The sequence below is a fragment of the Balearica regulorum genome, chromosome 11, assembly GCF_011004875.1.
Source record: "Balearica regulorum gibbericeps isolate bBalReg1 chromosome 11, bBalReg1.pri, whole genome shotgun sequence".
Taxonomy (NCBI): Eukaryota; Metazoa; Chordata; class Aves; order Gruiformes; family Gruidae; genus Balearica; species Balearica regulorum.
Genome location: NC_046194.1, coordinates 21,990,892 through 22,015,553, shown reverse-complemented (window position 1 = coordinate 22,015,553; position 24,662 = coordinate 21,990,892). Strand labels below are relative to the sequence as shown.

At 58.5% G+C, this 24,662-nt stretch overlaps 1 protein-coding gene across 1 annotated transcript in view; it reads left to right on the top strand.

The window, feature by feature from the left end:
• The first annotated feature begins 943 nt into the window (after positions 1-943).
• The window catches only part of SLC16A2 (solute carrier family 16 member 2), a 33,215-nt gene continuing 9,496 nt past the window's right edge, over positions 944-24,662 (top strand). The window contains exon 1 of the mRNA XM_075763690.1: positions 944-1,319. Coding sequence (XP_075619805.1) covers positions 947-1,319 — 373 coding nt within the window. The 5' untranslated portion in view covers positions 944-946. The remainder of the gene's footprint in view (positions 1,320-24,662) is intronic.

Sequence of the window (24,662 nt, the reverse complement as noted above, 5' to 3'; positions counted from 1 at the left end):
CTGCCAGCCCAACCGCCCCGCTCGGCGAACCCCGTCCTGGGGTGACGTGGGGTGACCCACGGCCCTGGGGAACATCCCGCCATCGAGCCGCGGGCTCCTCACCGGCAGCAAGAAGCCTGCCTGGCTCTGGGTTGGGGGTACAAAAATGCGCTTAAAACTTTTCGGGGGTGAGGAGTGGGAGGGGGTGTGGGGGGTGTGTGTGTGTGTGGCGGCGAGCAAAGAACCCCACCGGCAAGCCCGGCATGAAATGAACTCAATCCCCTCGCTGGCTGCGTTGTGCCACCCGCTCGGCCTGCTCCCGGGGCTTCGTTTATCTCGGCCGGGGCAGCGGGGGAGCAGCAGCAGCCGCCACCGCCCGCCGCGGCCATCGAGAGCCCCCCTCGTTCCCCCCAGCGCTTCCCCCCGCGGGATGCTCCCGCAGCCGGGGAGGAGGCGGGGGAAGGGAGCCCGGAGCGCGGGGCTCTCCCGGGCCGGGGCGGGGGGGGGGGGGGGGGGGGCGGCAGCGGCGGCTCCGGCGGCAACGGCGGCTCCGGCGACTCCCGCGCCCCGGCCGGGCCCCGGCGGGGGCGGTGCTGGCGGCGGCCCGCCCCGGGGCTGCGCCCGCCGCAGGATGCGGCGGCCCGACGGGGGCGGTGCGGCGGCTCGACGGGCGATGCGGGGCCGCGGCCGGGCCCGGGGCCGCCTTTAAGCCCCGCGGGCGGGCGGCGAACGCGGTCGACGTCGGGGAAGCGCCGCCCGCGGCTGGCCGGGCCCGGGGAGGGGGGGGGGGGGCCGCGGGGGTGTGGGGGGGTGTGGGAGGGCGGCCCCCGCCGCAGGTAGGGACCCGGGGGGGCCGAGCGGCGCGATGGAGGAGGAGGAGGAGGATGGAGGCGGCGGAGGGGAGGCGGGGAGTGAGGCTGCGGCAGGAGGGGGCGGGCGGGGGGGCCGGCCGGGGGGGGCGGCGGGCATGTGGGACCGGCTGCGGGGCAGTCGGGCGGCGGGCGGCGGCCGGAGCGCGGCCGCGATGGCGCAGCGCGGCGAGAAGGGGCCGGCGGCGGCGGCGGCGGCGGCGGGCGAGGGAGAGGGTGAGCCGCCGGCCGGGACCGGGACCGGGGCCGGGACCGGGGCCGGGACCGGGGCCGGGGCCGAGCGGGGGCCGAGCGGGGCCGCCGCGCCCTTCCAGCCCCCCGAGGGCGGCTTCGGCTGGGTGGTGGTCTTCGCCGCCGCTTGGTGCAACGGCTCCATCTTCGGCATCCACAACTCCTTCGGGATCCTCTACATGATGCTGCAGAGCGACCTGGGCGAGGGGGAGAAGGACCCCGCGCTGGAGTTCAAAACAGGTACGGGCTCCCCGGCCCCTTCCCGGCCCGGGCAGGGCGAGCAGGGGGGAAGCCGGGCCGCTGCTCGGGGCTGCCGTAGGAGGAGCTGTCAGCCCCGCGGAGCCGCCCGGGCCGGGGGGAGCGGGGGCGCGGCGGGGGGAAGGTGCGGCGGCTCGGCCGGCTCTGCCTCCCGGAGCACACCGGGGAGGCGGCGGGGCTGGAAGCTCCTTCGCGGATGCGTTGAACCACGATTGCTCCCTGCCCCCTCCATCCTTGTAGTCGTGGCTATATTTATCTCCGACAGCATCATGTGTTTCTAAGCTCCTGTGTACTCAATTAAAAATAATTCATCTGAAAAGCATGCCCTTAGCTTGTCCTGCCTGGTGTGTTTTGGAGTAAGGAGAGCAACGCTGGTAAATCAGCTGGTGCATGTGAGCCTCCCCCTTGGTTGTTTTATTATTATTATTGTTGTTTTGCTACGGGTTTTTCAAGCTGCGTGTCTCTCTGCCTTATCCGCCGGATCGCGCTCGGGGGTGGCTGCAGGAGAGCATCTGCCTCGCCGACACGCTTCTTCCGAGTCCTGCCCGTTCGGTGGGAAAGCCTGCGTAGGGCAGGTCGGGCAGCGCTGCCTGCACGGTCACACCAAGGGCGATGCGGGGTCTCGAGTAGTTAACGTCCGTTAACAGCAGGACCCGCTAACTGCACCCGCTTGTGTGTTTTGGTAGGACCTACAGGCTCAGCCAGGATCGAGACCGTAGCGTTAACGCGGCGAAAAGGGACGTTTCTCCCTGCGAAGACCCCGCTGTCTAAGCAGGCTCGGCAGAGGGACACCAGCCCCACGGTGGCGGCGGTCCCAGCGGGTCTGTGGCGGACACTGGTGTTGGGAGGCCCGGCCTCGTCCCAGGTCTTGGTATCCTCCCCGAGAAGATCATACCCGTCCCCGCGATGGACACCCATGGCCCACCTTGCTTTTATCTGGCGGGTAGAGACAAGCTCTTGGCGTTGAGGGAACCCGCTTGTGGTGGTGTCCTGACTCTGGGTGGGACGTGGGCAGCAGTCGGAAACCGAAGTGGGAGTATGCTGCGGAGAAAGGCACTGCTGGGGGGCGCGTGAGGACCCGAAGGTCTTATTTTGGGTACCGGTGCTGGCCGCGTTCCCTCCTCTCAGCTGATGCGTGACTGGCGATCGCGATGATGAGCGCGCCAGGATGAAATCCATCATGAGATGCACCGCTTTTACAGATCCCAAACTAACTCTGCGATACTGTTACCGGAGAAACGATGCGATCATGTAATTACGGGCAGTAACGGAGTGCCGCAGAGAGCTGCGGACGTGTGGCCGGTTGTAATTAGGGTGATTGATGGGCTGTGTGAGTGTGCGTGTGATCCCCAGGAAGCTCATCCCATAGCTCTCGGTTTCCTGCTCTCTGTGATCGTATCTAGAAAGCCTAAGGCAGAGCTCTATACGTAGAAGCGGTAACAAAAGAAATTAAATCCTGCGAGTTCTGGTGGTTTAAAGGCTCCATGCCCAAGACGGAGGCTGTAGGAGTCAGCATCTGCCTCTTGCTCCTGCGATCTATTTATTTACGGCTATGACTGCACAGAGGCCTCGAAAAAGAAGGGCGTGTGGGTGCGCGAGGTGAACCCGGGCTCGGTAATTAAATTGCCTAGGTGAGGAATATATGCATATTGGTCCGGGCGCTTAACGAAGAGGCCGTTAATAACCCCTGTGCCGCGATGCATTGGCCGAGCGCTGCCTCTGCGCTCGGGGGTTGTGGCGCAGGGGCTCCGGTGGATGCCGGCGGCGGAGGGGAGAGCTGGCGGTGACGGAGCCCATCTGCCGCGGGGAGCGCGGTACCTCGGGGGCCGCAGCTGCGCTGTCTGGGGCCGAGGGCAGCGGGGTGCAGCGTGGGGGCCCCCCCCTCCGGCCCTTCCTCCCTCGCTCCCACCCCTCCCCGCTCAGGGTTGCATAATTTCCCCGCGGCGCTCATTTGCGTGCAAACATAATCAGGAAAATATTGTAGCTCCTTTCCAAACGCGAAGTGATACGGCCTTCCTGAAAAGACCGGTGCCGTCTGTTTGTCCTCCAACGTCGGTCGGCTCCTGCCGGTTGCAAGCGTCAGCCAGACCCCGGGGTCCCCCTCGTCCCCCCGCCAACCGGGAGCAGGTCGGGGGGGATGAGGACCCGCTCCCCGCGCCGACACAGGCATTTGGCACAGCCGGGGACGCGTCGCTTAGCCCTTTGGTTCTGCTCTTAAATCTCCTCTCCGTTCTCGGGAAGGTGGGTTTGTATCAAAGAGGGGGCTTTGAGGCAAAATAAGGAGTAACGCTGTAAGCCGGTCAGGCATCCCTTTAAAAATAGGGTTATGTTTATGCTAAAGCGGGTACTAGTCTGCACTAAACAATAGCCGCCCCAGCACATGGCTATAATTATCAAGGTTTATTTCTTGTTTGCATCGGTCACGTTTTCTCGCGTTTGATCTTGAGAAACGCAGGATCTGCGGAGTTCAGATTTGGGGTCAGGCTTTGAAAACAAACCCTCTCGCAACAATGCATCGAATGCATAGGCTCCTTTCTTTAAAGAAATATACTGCGCCGCGTCTTGTCAACAAGCAGCGCCGGGCTGAGGCGGGCTGGCCGCCGGGACCGCTGCGTGCCCCTTCACGGCGGGACACCAGAGCTGGGACTTTTGCAAGGCACACTCTGTGCTTTTGGATTTGTTTTCTTTCGGGGGGAGCTGAGAGCTACAGGGGGGAATGCTGAGACTGGAATAAAAAAAAAATAATATACATGTGAGCACTCAGCCAGGAAAAAAAATATCGGTCTCCTCTGGTGGAGAGGTGTCGAGTGATGCTTGAAAGTGGTTGCTGGGAGATGAATGGCGGCGTTTCCCTCCGGTTGTGCAAGGCTTGTTCCGGTGCCGAGGGATCCACGGGACACGGTCGCCCCGGTGCTGACGCTGAGCGGAGGAGAGATGAGCCGTCCTGGCGCTCGTCTGCCCCCAGCTCCAAAAGCCAATTTGTGTGGCAGATCAGTCCTGGTAAGTATTAACTGAGCGTTGACCCTCTGAAATCGGTGTCAGCTCCGCCACTGCTTGGGTGCTCTCCCAGCCTCGGGAGAGGTGAGCGCGAGGTGAGCCTGTCCCCGCCAGGGCTCTGCCCTCAGCCGAGGTCTTGCTTGCCCCCAAGCCACCCGAGGGTCCCGGCGGGGTGCTCCGGCTACCCGGGGAGAGCCGGGAGGGCGGCACTTCTCCGTGCATCTTGTTCCTCCAAACGATCCTTGGTGCCGTTCTTGGAGGTCTGGCAAGCGCTGGCAGGGCAGCCTGGAGAGACGCATTGATTTTTTTTTTTTTTTTTTAAAATATTTATTTATCTTTTTTCTTCTCCCCTCCTCTGCTTTGTGTCAATATCCCAGGTACAGATTAACTGTCTTTGCTTAATATTTAATGTTGCTGGAAATGGGAGCTGCAAGCACTCAGAGAGCTGGCCTGAGGAGCTGGTCTGGTTTGGCCGCAGCTCCTCTGAGTTTGTCCGTGCGTCCGGCAGCGTCGTCCGGTCTGCGTGCGGGAACGTGGGGAGCAGCACCCCCCTTTGGGCCAGCCCCAGCCGGGGAGCGGAGGCTGCCGGAGCAGCCTGTGCCTGGGGAAGCCGGGCTGGTGCATGGACCGTAGCCCTGGGCTTGTCGTATCTCATTGTGCCCACGAGGCCAACGCGTAGATGATGTCAGCCAAGGCATGGCTGATGTCATGTTTATACCTGAATTCCCATCTGTTTTATTAGGCAAATTCTTTGTGAGCGCTGATTGTGTGTCCTTAGGACAGGTGAACTTAGCTGGCAAAGGCAATTTTCTTCCAACAACGCAATGGAGGCTTGCTAAGCAAGAGGGAGTTTGTTTCTCGGAGAAAATAAAACATTTCAGCGCTAACAGTCACAGCGACGGGCCGGGGGGAGAAGCCGCGGGCAGCTCTCTGGGCTGAAGAAGACTCCCAGGGTGGGTGGCCAACTGCAGCACTAGGAGCTGAGAAGGGAAAACCCAAGGAGAGCGTAAATCCCAAGAGGTGATTCTTAGAAACGGTCCCAGCTGAATTTCGGCAATACCGCACGGCCCGGGTGGGACCGACGAGGGGTGGCTGCCGCGAAGCTGCACTTCGGGTAACCTGCGGCAACGAAAGCCGGACACCCCAGGTGGTGGGTTGGGGCTTTGGGAAAACAAGTTACCAACCAGTAATACATCCGAGACCTGCCATGGGTGTCACACCGGCATCGCACCGCAAGAAACCCCCAGTAAAGCTGGGACCTTTTGCGCTCCCCAGCTAGCAGGGCTGGGTAATGAAAGGTGCTTTTTTTTTTTGGCTCTTTTTGCTGGTTTTATATCCCCATCCGGGCTATGGATATACTGTTCATGACAGCGCATCCCTCCGTGGGGTTAGGAAATGCGGAGGAGGGCTGGGAACCAGGATGGACACGGGGAAGCCCCCAGGAACGTCGAGGTCCACGGCGCCCTCGGCCAACGCATCTGTGAAACGAGGCCAGTGCAGCTCCCCGGCCATTAATAAAAGCGCCAAATCCTGCAGATTTGGGGTAAGAAGGTGACAACCGCAGCGTCACCTTGAGGAGACAGGAGCCTCCCGGGCACCAGCACCGGGCTCTCTCCCGGCTCAGCTCCCACCGGTTTGGGAGATGGAGCTTGTGATCGCAGGGGAGCAGGGGCAGATTTCGGAGAACCCGGGTTTTCATCTCTCGAGCGGAGCGCAAGGCGCCGCGTGAGATAAAGCAGCCCGAAAAGCAAACAAACCGCAGTCACGTCATTAAACCTGGCTCTTGAGGCTGTCAGTAGCAGTTAAGGTTATTGGGAGGCCGGAGCGCCGTTTCTAAGGGAGGTTCTTCTTTTGAAAGGCTGCAGGGGCTGTGTCAGTCAGCACGCTTACCATTTCAGTGGGTTTTAATTTTATTTTTAAGTGTCCTCCGTAAGCCAGCCAAGGGGATGCTCCTGTCTCGGTTGTGTTTCCTGGTGGCCGTCGTCCCTGAGCGGTGGCAGCTCCCGTGACCTCGCTGTGGTGTACCGAGAGAGAAGTGGCGCCTGGGGTTGTACAATTGCGTTGGGGTTTGGTTTGGTTTTGGGGTTTTTTGGGGTCCTTTCAGTTACAACGAACCAAACAAACACACACACCCCCCCCCCCCAAACCTTGCTGGGATTGGATTGTAGTTTAAATTTTGAAGGTGCCGGGTTTCAGCTCCGTTGCTGAGACTGGGCTGGGAGGAGGAGGAAGAGGAGGAGGAGGAGGAGGAGGAGGGGTTGGAGGGCGAAGGGGAGGATGCTGCAAGGTGCGGGGCCAGGATGGATCAGCGGTGTGGGGTGAGATGGGGCGAGATGCAGCGCGACGCCGCAGGGCGGGGGGGGGTCAGCAGCAAAGGAGCGGTTTAATTTCCCCTTTTGAGGGGAAATCCAGGAGTTTGACGAGTCACCCTTTGATCCCTTAAAAACCCTCAGCAGCTGGAAGCTGACCGTCAGCCGGGGCAGCTGACGTCCAGCACCTTAAAACAGACCCAACCCATCAGGTTGGGTGAAACCCCGTCGGCACCGCGGATCTCGCTGGCAGTGCCCGTCGGGCCGGCTGCGCGTAGCTCGCGCAGGCGTTGTCGCCTCCCGCCTCGTGTCCCAGCGCAGCGCCTGTGGGCCATCCGTCCTTATCCCGCGCGTTATGGACGCGTCCGTTCCCGGGGCTCATCCCACTGGCAGGGCGGCACCATCGGGCACCGGGTGAGCGGTGGGAGAAGCCGTCTTCCCAAAACTCCGGTGGTGTGATGGGTAACCTTGTGCTTTTTTTTGTCCCGGTGACTCCTTGGGACCTCCGCAGCGTGGAGCGACAGCGCGGCTGGATGAAGCAATGCGCGGGCTGACCGGGACCTCGGCAGCGTTCGGGTCGGTGCCACGTGCGTTTGCTCTCGCTTGGCACCCCCCATCCCAAAGCAGTTCCCTCCCTTTCCTTGCTGGAAACCGCTGGGGCTTCACCCTGGCTCAGAGGCTGGGGGTTTGCCCACTTTTGGCTGGCATCCGGGGGCCGTAGGGAATTTTCTGGCACGTCACCAAATATGTCAGTCTCTCCCGCTCACTCTTTTTTGGGATGGTGACCCCTCAGAGTTTCCTACCGGCTGGGCAGGGTGCGGAGGAGGATGCCGACATTTCCTGACCGGGGCAGTGGCCATGCACCCACCTCCTGAGGCCAGCAGCTGCCCTGGGGAAATCGCTTTTCTCCATCTTTCTGCCACCATGAGCCTGTGTGTCCGTGGCGTAACCGTATCTGCTCTGGCACTGGGGGGCAAGAGGAGTGGCCACCCCCCAATACATCGATGTAATGCGTGCAAAAATGCTGCTGACGCATTACAGCAGAGATTTGTTGGGTTTTCCCTTCCTCTTCCTCAAAGGATTGATTATTCCCTATCGCAAGGGACGGAGCTGCTGCCTTTTGGCATCATCCCTGCGGAAAAAGGCCCGGCGGAGCGGCGTGCGCCAGGTTGGGCATCGCCTCGGAGGCCGTGCCCGGCGCTCTGGCCGCTGCGTTGCCCGTGCCCGCTGCGGGCACTGGGGAGCTCGGTTCACTCCGGGCTCTTTCCGTTCATCTACGCCGAGACGGTCGGGGCGGTTGCAAAACCCGCGTGACGTGTGCTGGGAATTGCTGCAACACGCTCGCAGGCGCGAGCCATTCCGATCTCTCCCAGGCACCTCGTACAACAGGTCCTGCCAGCTGCCGGGGCAGGCAGGACGCGGGGTTGCCCGCATCGCTCCGCCTGCCTGCGGCACGGACTGCAGGCAGCAAAGCTCCTGCCGCTGCTTCATCCTCCGTCGAGCACGCCCCGCGGGGCAGGGGTGCAGCCTTGGAGGGTGGCACAGCCCTGGGTTTGATTAGCACATTTTCAGGCTTTTTCCCACTCTCCCGGCCTTTTCTTTGCAGATCCCTGCACAAATACCTGATGCAAGAGCTGCCCCCCGCGCTCCCAGCACATCCCTCGAGAGCCGGAGCAGGGTGAAGCGCGGGGGAAAGCCCTCGGGAACGGCTGCCAGGTTGCGGCCCCGTGCCTGTGGCGCTTTGCTTCGCCGGGACTCGTCTCGGGCATGCCTAGCAGCCGTGCCGTGCCGCGCCGTGCCGCCCTCTGCGCAAGGAGCAGCTCAGGGTGCTCTGAGCAACCTCCTGGGCTTGCCTGGGACCGGTGAGAGGACGGCGGTAGCGTGCTCGGCCCCGTCACCCCTTTGCACCTTTGCTTTGCACCCCCCAGGGGAGCTCCAGCCTGGAGATAGCCCGTACCTACACCCCGCATCCCGCAGGGCGCAGGCAGAAGAGCGTTGCGCCACGGCGTTGTAATCTGTGCAGCACCCCAGCGCGAGATGGAGACAGTATTTTGGGGTCGGTGCTGCCGGCGGTGCAGCCGCGGGAGATGGCTGGTCTGCAAAACCCTACGGTGGAGGAGGCGAGCTCAGCGGACCCTGTTTCTCCCCATCTTTGGGGGGTTTTTTTTGGCTCTGGGTTTGGATTTAGCAGCTCGGTGGTGGTTCTTAGCTTGCTTTCCCTGACGCAGAGCAGAGAGCGGGGCTGCAGCCGGCGTTCGCGGGGCAGGGAAGCGGCGGGTGCTGCGAGAACGGGGCGGGTGCTCGCTGCATGGGCTGACTTGCTGGGGTTTGCCCCGGGGCGAATGCCGGGGCTCTCCTCGGGGAGGAGAATCACCCTCCTGCAGCACCTGCAGGGAAGGAACCTGCTTGGAGCACCCACCCATCACCCCGTCCCTGGGGACCAGCTGGGACAGGGACCCCCGGGGCACACAAGGACCATCCGTCCCCGTTCCCTCCCCCCGGCAGCATCCCCAAAAGCCCCTTTCTTGGCCGTCTCGCGTTGGGCACCAAAACAAAGCTTTTGTTTCCAGCCTCGTGGCCTTAATCTGTCCGCCCGCAGATCCTGTGCGTAAAAGGGAGATGAAATCCTTCCCTCTCGGGGGGATGATGTTGCGCGAGCGGCTGTGTTGGTGCTTGCCAAGGAGTCAGGCGTTTCGGCCGGAGGGTTTGTACAAACCCTGCGCAGAGCAGCGGGAGCTCGCTTAATAAAGCTGGAGCCCGCCGTGGTGGAAATCAAATCTAATGGCAGCTCCTTAAGTGAGGGTTGTGCCTCCCGTGCACCGTCTGAATCGGGTCCGATGGAAAAAAAAATCATCTGTGATTAAAGATTGACGGTAATTACATAATGGGTATGCACCAGATGATGCCCAGACAAGCTCCCTCCTGGGATTTCCCAACTTTTGGAGTGTTTAACTTTGCAATCATCCTAAAGCGCTTCCACCATGGAGGTGGAATTATTGATATTACAGCGGCACCCGGCGCAATTGCGCGAGGCTGAGCGGCGGCACCGCGGCCGCTGGAGCCGGGTTCGGGGGTGAGCCTACCTCCTCCGAGCGCCAGGGCGGCTCTGGGGCACGGACGGGCGCTAGAGACAGATCTCCCCGTTCCATCCCCAGCCTTGCCACGGCGGAAACAAAAAAAAATAAGAGAGAAAAGCTGGTTTTTGGGTCTGTTGACGAAGCAAGCAGGGTAGCTGGGGCCGTTTGCTTGCTCCGTGGCCAGCCGGTGGTGAAGAGGCAACGTCAAGACGTTCTTGATGGCAGGCCAGCTATTAATCCACGTATTTTAGCAAAAAAAACCCCGTTTATTTCTTAAGGTTTGTGTAAGCAATGGAAGCGGGGAGCACTGGGGGTGGGGGGGAGCTTGTCTGGGATTAAACTCGCCTGAAAGCCAAGCACGCCAAGCTCGCGAGCCTGGGGAGAGCTTAATTAAAGTCAAAGGAGAAGCGTTTCCAAGAAAATAATACGGGGTATTTAAACGGGATATTTTTGTTCTGGGCCCAGAATGTCTCCTTTCCCTCTTCGGTGTCAGCTTTAATAAAACAAAATGAGATCTCCAAGAAAAACAAATTGGAGCTCTTAAAAGGCGCTGTGGAGATAAAAATCAGTAACACTGTTGCTGGTAACACCTTGGGTTATTAAAACGGAAAGAATGCTAACGATGCGATTTGCATCAGCCTTTCTTGTGGCTGCGTCCCGGCAGGAGCCCGCTCGCCCTGGGAGGGGGGCGCGGGCACGGCGCGGCCCCGGCACCCATCACCGTGGCCTCTGGGCTGGGGTGCAGGGCACAGGCGGCTTCGCCGGCCAGGCGGATTGGTGTGTATTTGGGAAACGGTCACGCGTGCGGGATTTTGGAGGGCTTTATTTTTTTTTTTTTTTTTTCCCCCAAGGCCGGCAAATACCGCTCTGCCAAAAGCTGGCGGGGTTGGGAGTGGCGCTGAGGTCAAATACTACAAAACTTGGGAAAAATGGGAAGGATCAGGATTCAGGGGACAGCAAACTTAAATAGACAAATTAAATCAGGGCTCATCTTGTTGGAAAGGATGCCGTAGCCCATCAGAGCTCTTTCAGAGGCGATGAACGTGCGGATGAAAATAGGAAGCTGGACTTACTATGGCCTGAGAGCTGCTGGGTACGGCTTTCTCCGCACGCTGAGATGCCAGGCTGGGGAACTGGGGAACTGCTCTAAAACCAGTGCCCTGATCCAGCCCGTGCGGCTGAGCGTGCCGAATCCTGTACCGAAGGGCTGCTCTCAAAGCGCCCCGGCCCCGTGGCCGCGTGTTGCTCCCCGGGATGCTGAAGCAGGGATGCGGGGAGGGCTGGGGAGCGGCCGGTGATGAGCTTTTGCACTTTGGTCCCTCGACCATCTGCTTCTACCTTCCCGCAGGAAGCGTGGATTCAAAGCCGCCGCTTTTTTTCCCGTGTGTTTCCATCCCGGCCAGAACTGACCATCCGCCGGTCGGAAGCTGGTGGAGGCCACCGGCGCCTTCCCTGGGTACCATCCGTGGTCTGCAGGGATGGAAGGCGTGCCGGCGCGCGGGCACGGGGACGATGCTGCCGAGCCAGGTTCGGCGCGAGGAAGCCCAGTGCTGCCGCGGGGTCCTGTCCGTCCGTCCGTCTGTCTGCCGAGTGGGAGGATGCTTTTGGACCGGGCAGCTTTAAAATGCCTGGCATGATGCTGTCCACCCCGTAAACCCAACCCACCCCCCCGCCAGCGGACGGGGGTGCAAAGGCCAGCTCCTGCCTTCCTGCCGTGCTGGGCTCTATCAGATAAGGCAATTATAGCTTTATCGCTTAATTGCAGGGTATAATAATAGCAGAGTGTTATTGAGATAGGACGTTGCCAAGGGGTGAACATCAGCGGTGTTGGGCTTTTGTGTTTGTTTTCGGTTGGGTTTTTTTTTTTTTCCAAATACACTCGGTGGGGCCTCGGCGCTGCTGGAGGTGTGAGGTCTTTGCGGGGCTCCTCCCGCCCGTACCCCACCACGTCCCCCGCCCGCAGGGAAATGTAGCATCAAATAAAGCCGTGCCAACCGCCTCGACGCCGAGGAAGCTCACCCGCAGTCGGTGAGAAACCAGCCTGGGAGGGGAAAGGACCCACAGCGATGTTGTCGACCACTTTTTGGACGGCTTTTCCCTTGCACTTTGGAAATGCGGTTCCCATCCCTTGCGGGTTTTTCCCGTCCGGCTTGGCAGGTTGCGGGGTGCATCGGGCTCATGCTGGGTAGCCGGATGCCGTTGGGCGGGAGAGCCGGGTCTGCATCCCATAACCCTTGCACACGAGGCTTTTCTGCTCTCGGTGCCGCGTGTGAAATGCTCGACCTGTCCTGAGATGGGCAAAGGGAAAATTTCGTATTTGGCAACTCTTTCCCAGGCTGCTGGGGCTGGTGTGGGAGAGGTGAGCAGCGCGTCGGCCCCGGTACCCAGAGCTCAGCTTGTCTCCGACCCGCGCGATCCCGGTTTTCCCCCGTCCCCGTGGAACCCTGCGGTATCGGGATTTGGGGCATTTCCCTGTCCAGCCTGGGCCTGGCTGGGGATTTTCTGCCTTTAAAATGGGGATTTTTCAAGACCTGTACTTGTGCTGGGTGGGTTTCTCGCCAAGAACCAAAGTTTTGCCGTTCTTGTCCTGACGTCTGCAGGGCAGGGTGGTAAAAGCGCAGGACATCGGGGGACAGGGGATGGTGTCGCAGGCTGTTAGCTGGGAGAGCCTCACCCTTGGGATCTGCATTTTGGGAGACGGCCTTTGTTAAGGGAGATTCGTATAAAATCAAATGTGTTGCCCAAAGCGAAGGAATCATGGCAGATTTTTTCTTTTAAGCTGTTAAACTCTGCCCTGCTTCAGTTCATCAACCAAAGCGTGAACGGAAGAGCGGAGGCACTTCGGGTCCTGATTTGACCTCTGTGGCTGGCTGTTAACCCTCGCCGGCCCGTCCTAAACGACACCTGGAGATAAGATTAGCCCCAATCTGGATTTCGGAGCTTGTTTCCTTCCCTCGGGATAACATCCCTCCGGCCCTGGGTTTCCCAAGCCCCCTGTCTGCAGCCTCCCCACCCCGGCCACGGTTTGTGCCCCGCTGGCCTCAGAAACCAAAACACACCGCGGCAAAAAGCAGAAAGTCGTTTTTACAGCAGGGTGGGGGAGAGTTTTTCTGCTCAGTGAAAGTGGTTGCTTAGATTTTTTTTTTACTACGGGATGAAGAAGGAAGGAGATAAAAAAAAAAAAAAAACACAACAAAACCAACCAAACTCCAAAAAGCTGTTGGGAAGATGATGCCAGGCAGAGCAGGACGAAAAGCGATGGCTTTGGGGTTTTCGTGTTTCCTGTGCTTCCGAAGCAGGAATTGGCTCTTGCAAAATGTCAGGCATTGCTGGGTGATGCTGGCACCCTGGGATTTGAATTTGGGAAGATGATGAAGAGCCGAAAAAGCAGGATGCCGGGGCCAGCGTGCAAGCGGCAGGTTGTTGGCCAGTTTCCCCATTAGTCAGGGCTGGTAACGAGTCGATCTCCTTTGCCATTTTCTTATGAATGAATCAGTTTTGGCTCAGCCTGATGGTCAGACTGGTTAAGCGAGAAGCAGCTGGTATTAGGCTTGTTAGCAATCGAGACAGAAGCGAGCCTCTCCCCGGCTCTGCAAACGCCACGTGAGCCGCAGCCGCTGTCTCGATGCCCAGCAGGACCGGCGGCCGCGCAGGAGCCCCCCGAACCCCGGCTTGAGGGGGGGAGTTTGGCTTCTCCATCACCCCATTCCCTTACACCTCCGTGCGCCTCCCGGCTCCTCCACACACCGGAGCTTCGTGGCCAGGTAAACTAAGTGGCGGACGCAAACGGGGACCTGCATCCCGCGCCTTCTGCTGCCCTTGGTCAGTGCCGCAGCCTGGATTTTTTTTTTGGGGGGGGGAAAATTTCAGCCTCAGGTTGCCTGTGGTTGCTGCTCAGCTGCGGCCGGGGAGCGATGGCTCGGCTGCGTTTCCCGTTCCAGTCCCAAAGCAGCAGAAAGGGCTTGACGTTCTGCCACGGTTTCGGCTGTAGCGGGGTGCGTTACCTACAGCAATCCCACGCCTGGCACCTGCGCAAACAGGGGCGCTTTGACTCCTGCCCCTACCCCAAAATGCAGTATTTCCGTGGGGAGGAAGAGGAGGCTCTCCAGCCACGGAGGGAAGATGTATGGCTTTTAAACCTGAATTGCAGGAGGACCAAAACTCACCCAGTAACTGACAGAAACCTTCGTTAACCCGCCCTGTTATTTATTCCGCTTTCAAAGCCCTCGACGCAGCAAAAAGCGAAGGCATTTCTCGGGGGAAGCGCATTAATGTTTCACCGGGCTTCAGGCTTCGCAGCGCTTTGCTGCCGAGGCACTCGGACCGGTACGGGCTGTCCCCAGTTCCCCTTCGTCTCGTTAAACATTGCGCAGCTCCGCGAAAGCCGCGGCGTGGCTCTGCCCGCAGCCCTCGTGTGGGCTAAAGCCCTCGGGGCGGGGGGGTGGTGTTGCTTTTTTAATATATATGTATATGTGCGTGTGTATACGTAGATGCACGCAGGCATATCTATATGCACGTATGTGCCTATATGTATATGGATCCCCGTTCGAGGTGCATCGGCAGGAGCTGGAGGGCTCGGGGCCGGGTTCCCGAGATGCTAATGGGAAAAACGGGGCTGGGGACCGTCCCGCGCAGGAAACCCCGATGCCTCGGCCGTGGCTTTTCCTCACCCGCCCCGGAGCATCAAAGGGCAGGGCTGGCCCTTCCCCGCACCACGGGGCGGCTGCCGAAGCCACCCGGCGTCTGAAAAACTTTCAAATGAGAGCAGGTCAGCCAAAAGTAACAGCCCATTGGCAAAGGGATATAACCTGTTTCTTGTTGGGGAGAAATAAATAAATAAAGTAAAATATTGCTGTTCTTCAGTTTCCTTTAGCTATCGGATTTGCTTAATTACAGCGTGGTCTATTTTTCTGAGATATCCAGGTGTTCTCAAATGTGTGCTTTAATGTAAGGGAACTCCAAGAGATGAAAATCACATGGATATTTTACCCCTCTTTTGGCCTCCGGGTGTTTGGTTTAATGACGATACACAAGTCTTGCATTGTTTGGGGATTTTTTTTCCCCATGGGTAGGCTTCGGGAGCGCTACCCAAAGGCGTTGGTGTCTCCGTGCTGGAGACTCGGGGCAGGGGGGGGAAAACTCTGTGGCATTGGAGGAGGAAATAATTTCCTGATGGCCATCAGGAGAAGAGCCCAGATCTTCCACCGCCGAGCAGTTCTGCTGCACGGCCGCGGCCGGGGCAGGCCGGGATGCCGCCCTGGCTGTCTGCCCGCTCCAGGGCTCCGCTCAACTCGCTTACAAACAGCTTTTCTTCATTTAGTTAGATTTTTAAAGATAGCCGCTCAACGGAGGACGCTCCCCGATGGATCCCGCGCTGCGGTCAGTTAGCACCTTGTGCCGTCACCAGGACGGGCCCCGGCGAGCCGCTGGTGTGGTGGGAGAGCCGGGATGGAAGGGGCCGTCGCAGGGAGGTGTTAATCTCCTTTGCAAGCGAAGCTCGGGGGAAAAACAACTTAAAAGGCGACTGGCGCAGCCCGGAGAGGGACCTCCCTTGGAAAGCGCCTGCAGCACCCGCTGGGGCTGCCTGGATTTTCCCTTCCGTATTTCCAGCCCTGGTGCTGGGCGGACTTTGTCTTCGGGGAAATTGGGGCCTTGTTGGGTGTAAGCAAATAAGTAACATAACTGAAATGTTTTGATAATATTCGGGCGGGTGGCTCTGCTCGGGTGCCGGGGGGGGGACGACGCATCGCCCCAGTGCTCTCCGTTTCGGGGTGCTTGCCCCAGGGGGGCTCAGGCTGAGGTTGCCGCAGCAGTTTTTCCCCTGGAGCTTGGGGGGCTCCGGGAGGGGGGGGGTGGTTCCGGGCTGGGGGGGCGGTTGGGGGGAGGATGCTGCCAGGCAGCACCGCGGCAGGGCAGACCCGGCAACGCCGGCGGTACGTGTGGGTGCCACTGGGAGAAACGTGGGGGATGCTTTCTTCCAACCTTGCTGGCTGAGGGCCAGGTGCCCACCAGAGCCGCTCTATCACTCCCCTCTTTCATTAGACAGGGGAGAAAAGGTAAAACTTACAGGTCGAGATAAGGACAGGGAGAGATCATTCTCTAATTATCATCACGAGCAAACCAGACCGAACTTATAGAGGGAATTCATCTTATTTATTACTAAGCAAAACAGAGCAGAGGAATGAGAAATAAAACCAAAATCTTAAAACACCTCCCCCCACCCCTCCCATCTTCCCGGGCTCAACTTCACTCCCGGCTTCAACCTCCGCCCCCCCCAGCGGCACAGGGGGACGGGGAGTGGGGGTTACGGTCAGTTCCTCACGCGATGTTTCTGCCGCTTCTTCATCCTCAGGGGGAGGACTCATTGTTCCCCCGCTCCAGCGTGGGGTCCCTCTCACAGGAGACAGTCCTTCATGACCTTCTCCAACGTGAGTCTCCTCCACGGGGTGCAGACCTTCAGGAGCAGACTGCTCCAGCGTGGGTCCCCCACGGGGTCACAAGTCCTGTCAGCAAACCTGCTCTGGCGTGGGCTCCTCTCTCCACGGATCCACAGGTCCTGCCAGGAGCTTGCTCCAGCATGGGCTTCCCACAGGGTCACAGCCTCCTTCAGGTGTCTCCACCTGCCTCCGGCGTGGGGTCCTCCATGGGCTGCAGGTGGAATCGCTACACCCCCTCATCCTTCCTCCATGGGCTGCAGGGGGACAGCCTGCTTCACCATGGTCTTCACCACGGGCTGCAGGGGAATCTTGCTCCGGCGCCTGGAGCACCTCCTGCCCCTCCTTCTGCACTGACCTTGGTGTCTGCAGATGTTCTTACATCTTCTCCCTCCTCTCTCTGGCTGCAAAAGCTCTCTCTAACTGTTTTTGTCTTTCTTAAATATGTTATCACAGAGGCGCTGATTGGCTTGGCCTTGGCCAGCGGCGGGTCTGTCTTGGAGCCGGCTGGCATTGGCTCTGTCAGACACAGGGGAAGCTTCTAGCAGCTTCTCACAGAAGCCACCCCTGTAGCCCCCCCGCTACCAAAACCTTGCCACGCAAAACCAACACACTTGCTCATCCTCGGGGTGCCCCAGCCTTGGCTGACGGGCGCTTGGGAGATTTTGGCTTTTCCCACGCCATCCCTGTCCCCATCCCGCTGGAGGAAGGCTGCGGGCAGGTCCCTGCCCCGCTGCCCGCAGCGTACGTGCCCAGCTGGGGCACAGCCGCACTCCCCAGCGGTCTCCAAAGCATCCAACAGCTTTTGAGGTTCAAAAGACGGCAGGCAGCTGCGGGCCATGGCCGAGGTACCCCGACACAGGGCTGGGGGTGATGCAGCCGTCAGGAGCCGTCCCTCCATGCGGGGCTCCGGTGGGGTGGGTGTTTTGGGGAGGTGCCGTTACAGACTGTCGGGGTGCAACGTGACGAGAGCCATGCGGCGCATTGCGTTGGAGGGCAGAGGCGAGGGATGATTAATTATTAATCGGTCCCCAGGAGGGATGTGGGAAGGTGTCTCCGCTGAGCACCACACACTGGGAAAGGGTTGGGTCAACTGGGAGATGTGGAGGAGAGGAGGGGGAGCAATGTGCAGTGGGCTGGGGTTGTTCCTGCTAGAGGAGAGAAGGTGCCTCTGCCTTCAGCTCTCCAAAAAGTTGCTAAAAAGGTAATAAGCTCTTCTCTCTGTCCGGTGGGGGACAGGTTGCAAAGTGATGCTTTGAAATTTTGCAGCAAGGAAGGTGTTGGTTGGGAGAAATACTTGGAGTGCCAGAAGACCAACCCTTGTCTAGGGAAGGTTGGAGATGCCCATCACCGGCGAGTTTGGGGAGGAGGTTGGGCAGAAGTCTGCCGGGTCTGGGAGGAGGCCATCGGTGGCCTGCAACGGCACCTATTTGTCTGGGAAATGGTGGTTTAAGTGCCCGGGCCGGCGGAGGAGCTGTGGCCAAGGCTCCTGGGTTTGGTCTCAAGTGTGCCATGACTGTCCCCTTAATGGCCAGGGCTGGAAAAGGGCTGGAAGTATTTTTCTTTCTGAGTATCCCTTAATTAACTGAAAGGGAAGGCTGTCAAGTACCCCAGGAGGGGAAAAAGATCTTCATGAGCCTGTGACCAGCCCAACATTTTGCCTCCATTTATTCTCCTCGGCCTCTTTGTTTTCCCCTTTGAAAAAAAAAAAGGGTGTTTTTCTCTTTCCCTCCCTTTAACTGCTATTTATTTGCTGGTAAGTGGAAGGAATTCAGCTGGGATCAGCCCGGCTCCTGCCAGCAACTGGAGTTGAAAAGTTTCCGTGGGGAAGATGTAAGAGCGGAGCAGGGGGGTTGTTTTCCACCCGCCACCGATCCTCGCTCTGCGGGCCCCTGCGTCATGGTCAGCCAGGTTGGGTGGGTTTAATTCTCCTTTTTTAACTGGGATGTTGACAAGCGCCCGTGGGAGTTGTCAATGGGAGGAGTGCGGACCTGGGCCGGAGGGTTTCTTCTTGCCGTTAATGGGAAACAGAAGATGGCTCGGGAGAAATTTGGCAAAGGAGGAAACTTTTCTGTCTCTTCCAGCTTGGAAAAAAGCATCCTTTCTCACTCCAGCCTCCCTGCAGAAGACGGAGGGTTCCCAAACGCAGCCCAGGCGGGGCTTCCCGGGCAGTGGAGAGGAGACAGAAAGCGCCCGGTGATTTCGTAAGGGATGGAACAGTCTTGGGCCACCAGCTGTGTTTTGGGAGGGATAGCCAACCTGCTCCCGTCGGGAGCCCTCCCAGCTTCTCCCCAAGGCATCGAGGGGTTGGGGTGCCCCAGCTGCTTTCACCCCAGAGGAGCACTGGGGATTTTGGGGGTGCTGCAGCCGTGTCTTGGGCATAATATCGCCATGTAGATGGAGATGCGATGCGGTGGTGGGCTTGCGCTTGGGCGTAGGCACCCGTAGGGATGTGCACGGGTGCTGTGCCTGGCTGGGAGATGAACCACTGACCGTGGTGTCCAGGACCCTGTTGGCATTGCCCTCTCGACCCGGCCCACGAGCCGGCGTGCTGCTTTGCTGTCTGCTCTGATGTGCGGTGGCCGGGAGCCGTGACCTCCGCGTCCCAGCAGCATATCACCAAGCCAGCCGAGCTGGGACGGGCTGGTGGGCTGTCCCTCACACTGCTCGTGTCCTCGCAGGTACCCACCCCCTTGCATCCTCCCTGCCCTGTTTGCAAACGTGGCGTTTTTGCCTTGGATGAACAAGTCTTGCAGAGTGTTCTCTTGGTGCTGGTGGTCTCCAAAGGGAGGTAAAGTGGTGGGGCGAATTCCTAAAGCTCCATCGGTCCCGTCCCCCAGCTGCACTGTCCTCCCAGTTGTCTGTGTGCTGCAGGAACTGGTCACCAGTACGAGTCTGCCAGTTACAAGAAGTGGTCATGGTGGGGACTGGGGGTAGATGACATGTTTTTGGGCTGGGAGAAGAGGAAAAGCGTCACCACGGCCCTGTTGGGGACGGGAGGATGGCTGTGGCAGGGTGTGCGTGCTGGGCTGTTCCCAAGCCAGCGCTTCGCGTGCTTGTACAAGCGACTGGAGGAGGTTAATCGTAGTCAAAGCCGGTGAAGTTTGGTCAGGTCATGGCTTTTCCAAAGGCTTAACATTTCGGATGTGCAGCAGCCGGTGTCTGGGGCCACGGCTGACCCACACCGTCCCGCCGGCGTTAATCATTGCCGTCGGCTCTAGGACCTGCCTGGCTTCAGCAATGGGAACCGTTTCCCCAAAAACACAGAGTGAGGAGCCAGCACAGGGGGTCTGGAGGAACCCCCAGCCTGCCGGGGTGCATTGGGCTGGGGAGAGCCGGGCTCCCTAACCCTGACCCCAACCCTAACCGTAGCCCTGGGTCTAACCCTGACCCTAACCCAAATCCTAACCCTGACCCAGACCCTGACCCTGACCTAAACCCTCACCCTTTGCTCTCCCCTTCGTTTTTGAAGGTGGATATTGTGTTTACTGCCCTATTGGAAGCGATGTGGCCACCCAGAGTGGGGCAACCTGGATCAGGCGCTCAGGAGCCCCCCCGCTCTCACCGCTCACCCCGATGGGTCCTGTGCTGCTCTCTGTGCTTGGGACTGGATGGGGGAGAAGGACCTGGTCCCCTTCGGTCACCCAGTCCCAGCTGGGAGGTCCCTGGGGGCTGCTGGCCTGGCCCCAAGCTGCTACACTAGGAGATGTGGCTGCTGCATGCCGGGAGCGTGTAAATCCCAAACCGCTCCAAATTAAGCCCAGGAATCATGAAACTTGGGGTCTGGCCCCCATCTGGTTGCCTCACTGAAGGTAGGTTCTCCAAAATGGGGCTGGGGGCTGTTGGTGGATGCCCCAGCTTCCCGCTGCACGGGGACTCCTGTCCTGTGCCTGCACTGCAGGCGGGGACGTTCGAGGGGCGTCACAGCTAGGAAGAAAAAATATACTCAAAAAAAAAAAAGATAGAAGAAAAATCAGGAGGAAGGCCTCCTGGGTTTGGCACGGTGTGTTTGGGTGAGCGCCGCGAGCTGGGGGGGGCAGCTGGACCCCTGGGCCGGTGCCTGCGGTGCTGGACTCACTGCTGGTGTTCCCGATGCTGGAAAAGGTTTTGGGGGTTTTTTAATTTTTTTTATATATATATATAAAAAATACTTTCTTCTCCCTGTGGGTATGTTTTGAAAAGGGGCTTGGGAACAATGAGGATTAACAAGCAGATAGAGAATTAAATGCAGGGTTTGAGTCTTCAAATGTGTGCACATTTCAGAGCGTGTGTTTGTGCCAAGATAAACTCCGTCAGGAATAAACATCGTTTTACATGAAAGGCTAATTGCAGATTGGCGCTCCGCGGGTGGGAGGAGGGAATTTTCACCAATTAAAATGGAACTTTTCTGTTTTTCATAGAATTGCTGGATTAAAAAGCAGCCAGGGGCTGGTGAGGTGTTTGACAGCGCAGTTGAAGGAGGGGATGCTCGCCTCCAGGATGTGCTTTTTTTTTTTTTTTTAGGGTTTTTTTTCGCCCCCAGTACTCAAGAGGCTCTGCCAGTTCATTTGAGCAGGAGCTGCGTGAGGGCACTGGTTTGTCCCAGCAGCAGTTGAACCCCAAGAGCTGCCTTCCAGGCGTGCAGCCCTGGGCTCTCACCCCGGGGACACGGGACCTGGGCAAACGTGGTCCAACCCAACATCACTTGGAGTCACGCAACAACAGGAGAGATTGGAGTAACGATATCTCCAGCCTCCTCGAGGGTGTAGGTCACGGAGAGACGTCTGGATGGGACACGGTAGACGGGAGCCCATGTTGATGAAGTTGTTGTGACCGTAGCTCCTATTTGTTGGGTAACTTTAGTGTGTGGTAGGTGAATCATCTCTCAAAAATTGTAAGCCAGAAGGCAACGCAGAGAAGAAAAACCTTCCTGGCCTGCCGGCGGGAGTGCTGGGGAGAAGAATCCAGCCCGGGCACATGGTGGGTTTCAGCTGCAGAGCACATGCTGCCTTGTTGTTTTTGGATGGATTTCACAAGAATTTGCATTTCTGGACTGGCTCTGGAGCCCCCGAGGCCGAGCGGGAGCCGGGCTGCGGACAGGGAGGACGTGATGCGGCTCAGACACGAGCTCGAACGCCATTTTGCTAACCAGGGTCGAATTTTATGTTTTTGGAATGAAACGATGCAAAACGTGGCTGGGGCTGAGTTTCTCCGAGATGTTCAGAGCACAAACCTCAGGCAAACACTCTGCGCCTGCTGCTTGCCAAGCGAAACCACAGATTTGTCTCCATCTCTACTTAACGTGGCCGCAGGACAGCTAATATTGGGACTTTGCTCTCACATAAGCTGATATCTGTCACTTAGTGGTTACAGGAGGTGGCCTGGGCATCGTCTCTTAAAAGTCCCCTGCGTCCTTGAGAGCGAGGGAAGGCAGAGAGGCCCGATCAGGAGAGATGTGGTGGGTTTTTTGAAGGCAAAGTACATTCCCAACCGGCTCTGCTTCGCTGCCCTGTGCTCCTGAACCAGTTAAAAATTGATTTTTTTAAAAGTGTCCTATGGCAAAGACTGGATGGACACTTGCTGGGTCTGGTCTCTGAGAAGCCATTGTGTTCTCCGCGGTCATGGGACCATGCCATGATGACGGTAGCTGCCACTTGTCCTACGACATTCACATTTTTCCTTAGTCTGTCCTAATACCACCATGAACAGGAAACTGAAAAGGGTCTTTAGTCAGACCTGGCCTTGAATAATTCCTCTGAATAATTCCATTTATTCCAATTTTCAGGCTGTTGTGGAATTGTTTTCAAAAGAAGGGCGAGGGGGAGAAGTCAGCCAAACCTGATAAAGGAGGACTTTGTTCTGAAGCTTTAGGGTATGGTACCAAGCAGGGCTTGCTATACAATTAATGAGTTTATCTGGCTTTTAGCTGCACGTGATGCACGGTGGCTGCCACCGCACCGCCCCACCACCACCTCCTGTCGAGAGGAGCCCAGCTGCTCCTCAGCTTCGGTTTGCTGCTCTTTAGCTCGGTTTCCCTTCCTGCCGTGCATCGTGGTGGCCTCCTCAGATGTGAATTTGCGTCTGCCTTTACTTAAGCCTTGACCAACCCTCCCCGGGATGGGCTCGGTCCGCAGGGGGTGGTGAGCACATGGGGCCAAGCCGTTCGGAGCGTTTTGGTCTTTACTTTGAGCGAGCAAGAGGATGACGCAAATTGCTTTTTAAGGGCACAAGATAAAACAGCTGCTTCATTTTCACTGCAGATGTGCTGCGGGTGGCACGCATTAGCTCCGCGGAGTGGGGGGGTTACAGCCGGTCCGCTTCCCTACAGCGTCTGCATGGGCAGGGCCACCAGGTTGCTTGGGCTCCCAGGACACCAGGTAGGGCTGGGAAGGGCTTTGGAGATGCGTGATGAGGTTTGTGATGCCAGCAGAGCTTCTCTGTCTCCAGAAAACACGAGTCAAGAAATTACTTATTTCCTGGAGTGGAGCGGTGCAGTTGGGGAGGTGGAGGGGGATTACCTTTGGCTGCCCCAAGAAATGCCAAGTGCCTGGGGAAGGTGACCCTCCGCGGCGCATCCCCGTCCCCTCCAGTGGCCGCCCTGTCCCGGCCGCGCGGCGCGAGCGGGAGAAGCCGCGGGAAGCGAGGGAAGACACTTCCTCCAGCGGCGGATCTGAGGTCACCTCCTGGCCCTTGATCCCTCCAGCCCGGGGTATTTGGGTCAGCGGGGAAGCACGGCTGGGAGCGATGTCCCTTCCTTCTCTCTCCCTGGAGATTGATTTTAAAGGAACAAATAGGCTCGGCCACAAGTACTACGCAGTGCGATTTTTTAGTGATGTTTTCTGGAACAATGAGCTAAGTACTGGGGGGGGTTTGGATCTGCATCTTGGAGTGGTGAGGTTTTCCCCTGTTGTTATTGACCTTCTTGCACCCACCTTGCTCTGCTCCACCACGTCCAGAACCCTTTTTCTGCTCGGGAAAATACCGGCAAGGAAGGAGATTTTCATCCTTTTGGGATGGCTGTGCTGGAAAGAAAGCTGATCTGGTGTCCCACTCGGGGCGAGATCTCCTTGGAGATCTTCACCCACTGTATTCCCCGCTCTGTGTTGAAGGCCACGTTGCTTTGGGCCTGCCACGGGCCAACGGTTTGTCTTTGTTAAGTCAAGGTGGGAAGGAACAATTTGCAGAGCTTTTAGCTGGAGCTTTACCCTGTGTGCTCACGCTGCGGGAGGGCTGCTGGTGGGATGCTCTCCTTGGTCAACCTGTCTGCTCCAGCAAAGGGGCACCAGGCCCATGGTGAGCTCTGCTCGCTCCCCAGAGCATCCCCAAGACCACCAGGAAGGTCCCATCAGCTCTGGGGGAAGCCTGGGCTTGGGTGGCAGCTCAGGGTGCTGCTGTCCCCCAACCCACTGCCGTCCCAAGCAGCGAGGAGTGGGGTACGTGCACCGGGGGGGTCACAGCTCCCCAGCTGCCGTTTTATTGCCTTCAGGAGGGGCTGCGGGTGGGAGCCGGGTGGCATGGACGTGGCTGGCCTCAGCGTAACTCGCAGTGCCAGGCAGGTCAGCGGTGGCTACCGAGGAGGGACAGCACGTGTTGAGCCACCTCTAATATTGCCAGCCGTCTCCACTCCCCCTTGCAAAAAGGGAGTGCTTTAAACACCCTTTTTTTTTTTTTTTTTTAAACCAAAAAAAATGGTTTCTGGAGCGTTTGGTGTTTCTGTGAAGGCATCCCTTGGAGAGGGGGCTTCGCAGCCATCGCCAGCCGGGTCCCCGTGTGGCACCCAGCCGGGCGGCCCCAAAACCAGCCCCTTCAGCTGGGGCTTCCAGGAGGTGGTTGGACTCACAGCACCTTGAGACTCGATCAAGTCTTAACGCAGCTCCTGTCCAAGTTCTGTGCAGCTCTTGAGCTCCTTCCAGCCCTGTCCTCAGCTGGATTCGGTCCATTGTTTCTTTTAGGATGTGCTTGATCACACCACGCCGCTGATAAGGCTCTTGTGGGGGCTTGTCGTTGTGTGTTTCGATATCTCACCCGGGTTATCAGCCACAGAGGGTTGCAAGGTGTGGCCAAGCTAGGAATTAACCACCTCATCCAAACCCCGTGGAAATCAGAAGCAAAGATTCCCCCCCGCTTTTTTTTTTTTTTTTTTTTTTTTTTTTTGTAACCTGTGGGCTTTAAATCAAGTCGTAACTTCTCCAGCATCCGAGGAGCTGCCGAAGGGAAGCCCTGACTCAGGCTGGTTAAGCCCCATCTGGTTTCCACCAGAGGAATGGCTGCCTCTGCCCTTCACATCCAGGAAGGTCCAGGAGAAACTTCAATCCCGTGTTACACAGATTGCCAAAAATAAACCCTTCACCCCCGGGAGTGGATCCAAGAACCCCATCTCCATGCCCAGAGGGGCAGGTTTGGAGCTACGCTTCACCTGAACCCCATTTTTGGGGTTTTTTTTCCCCCAACCCATAGTTTTCTGCCATGGCTTTCATCCAACCTTGCCCTGACCCAGGTGAAAGGAGATCCACCTCCTCCACCCTGGGG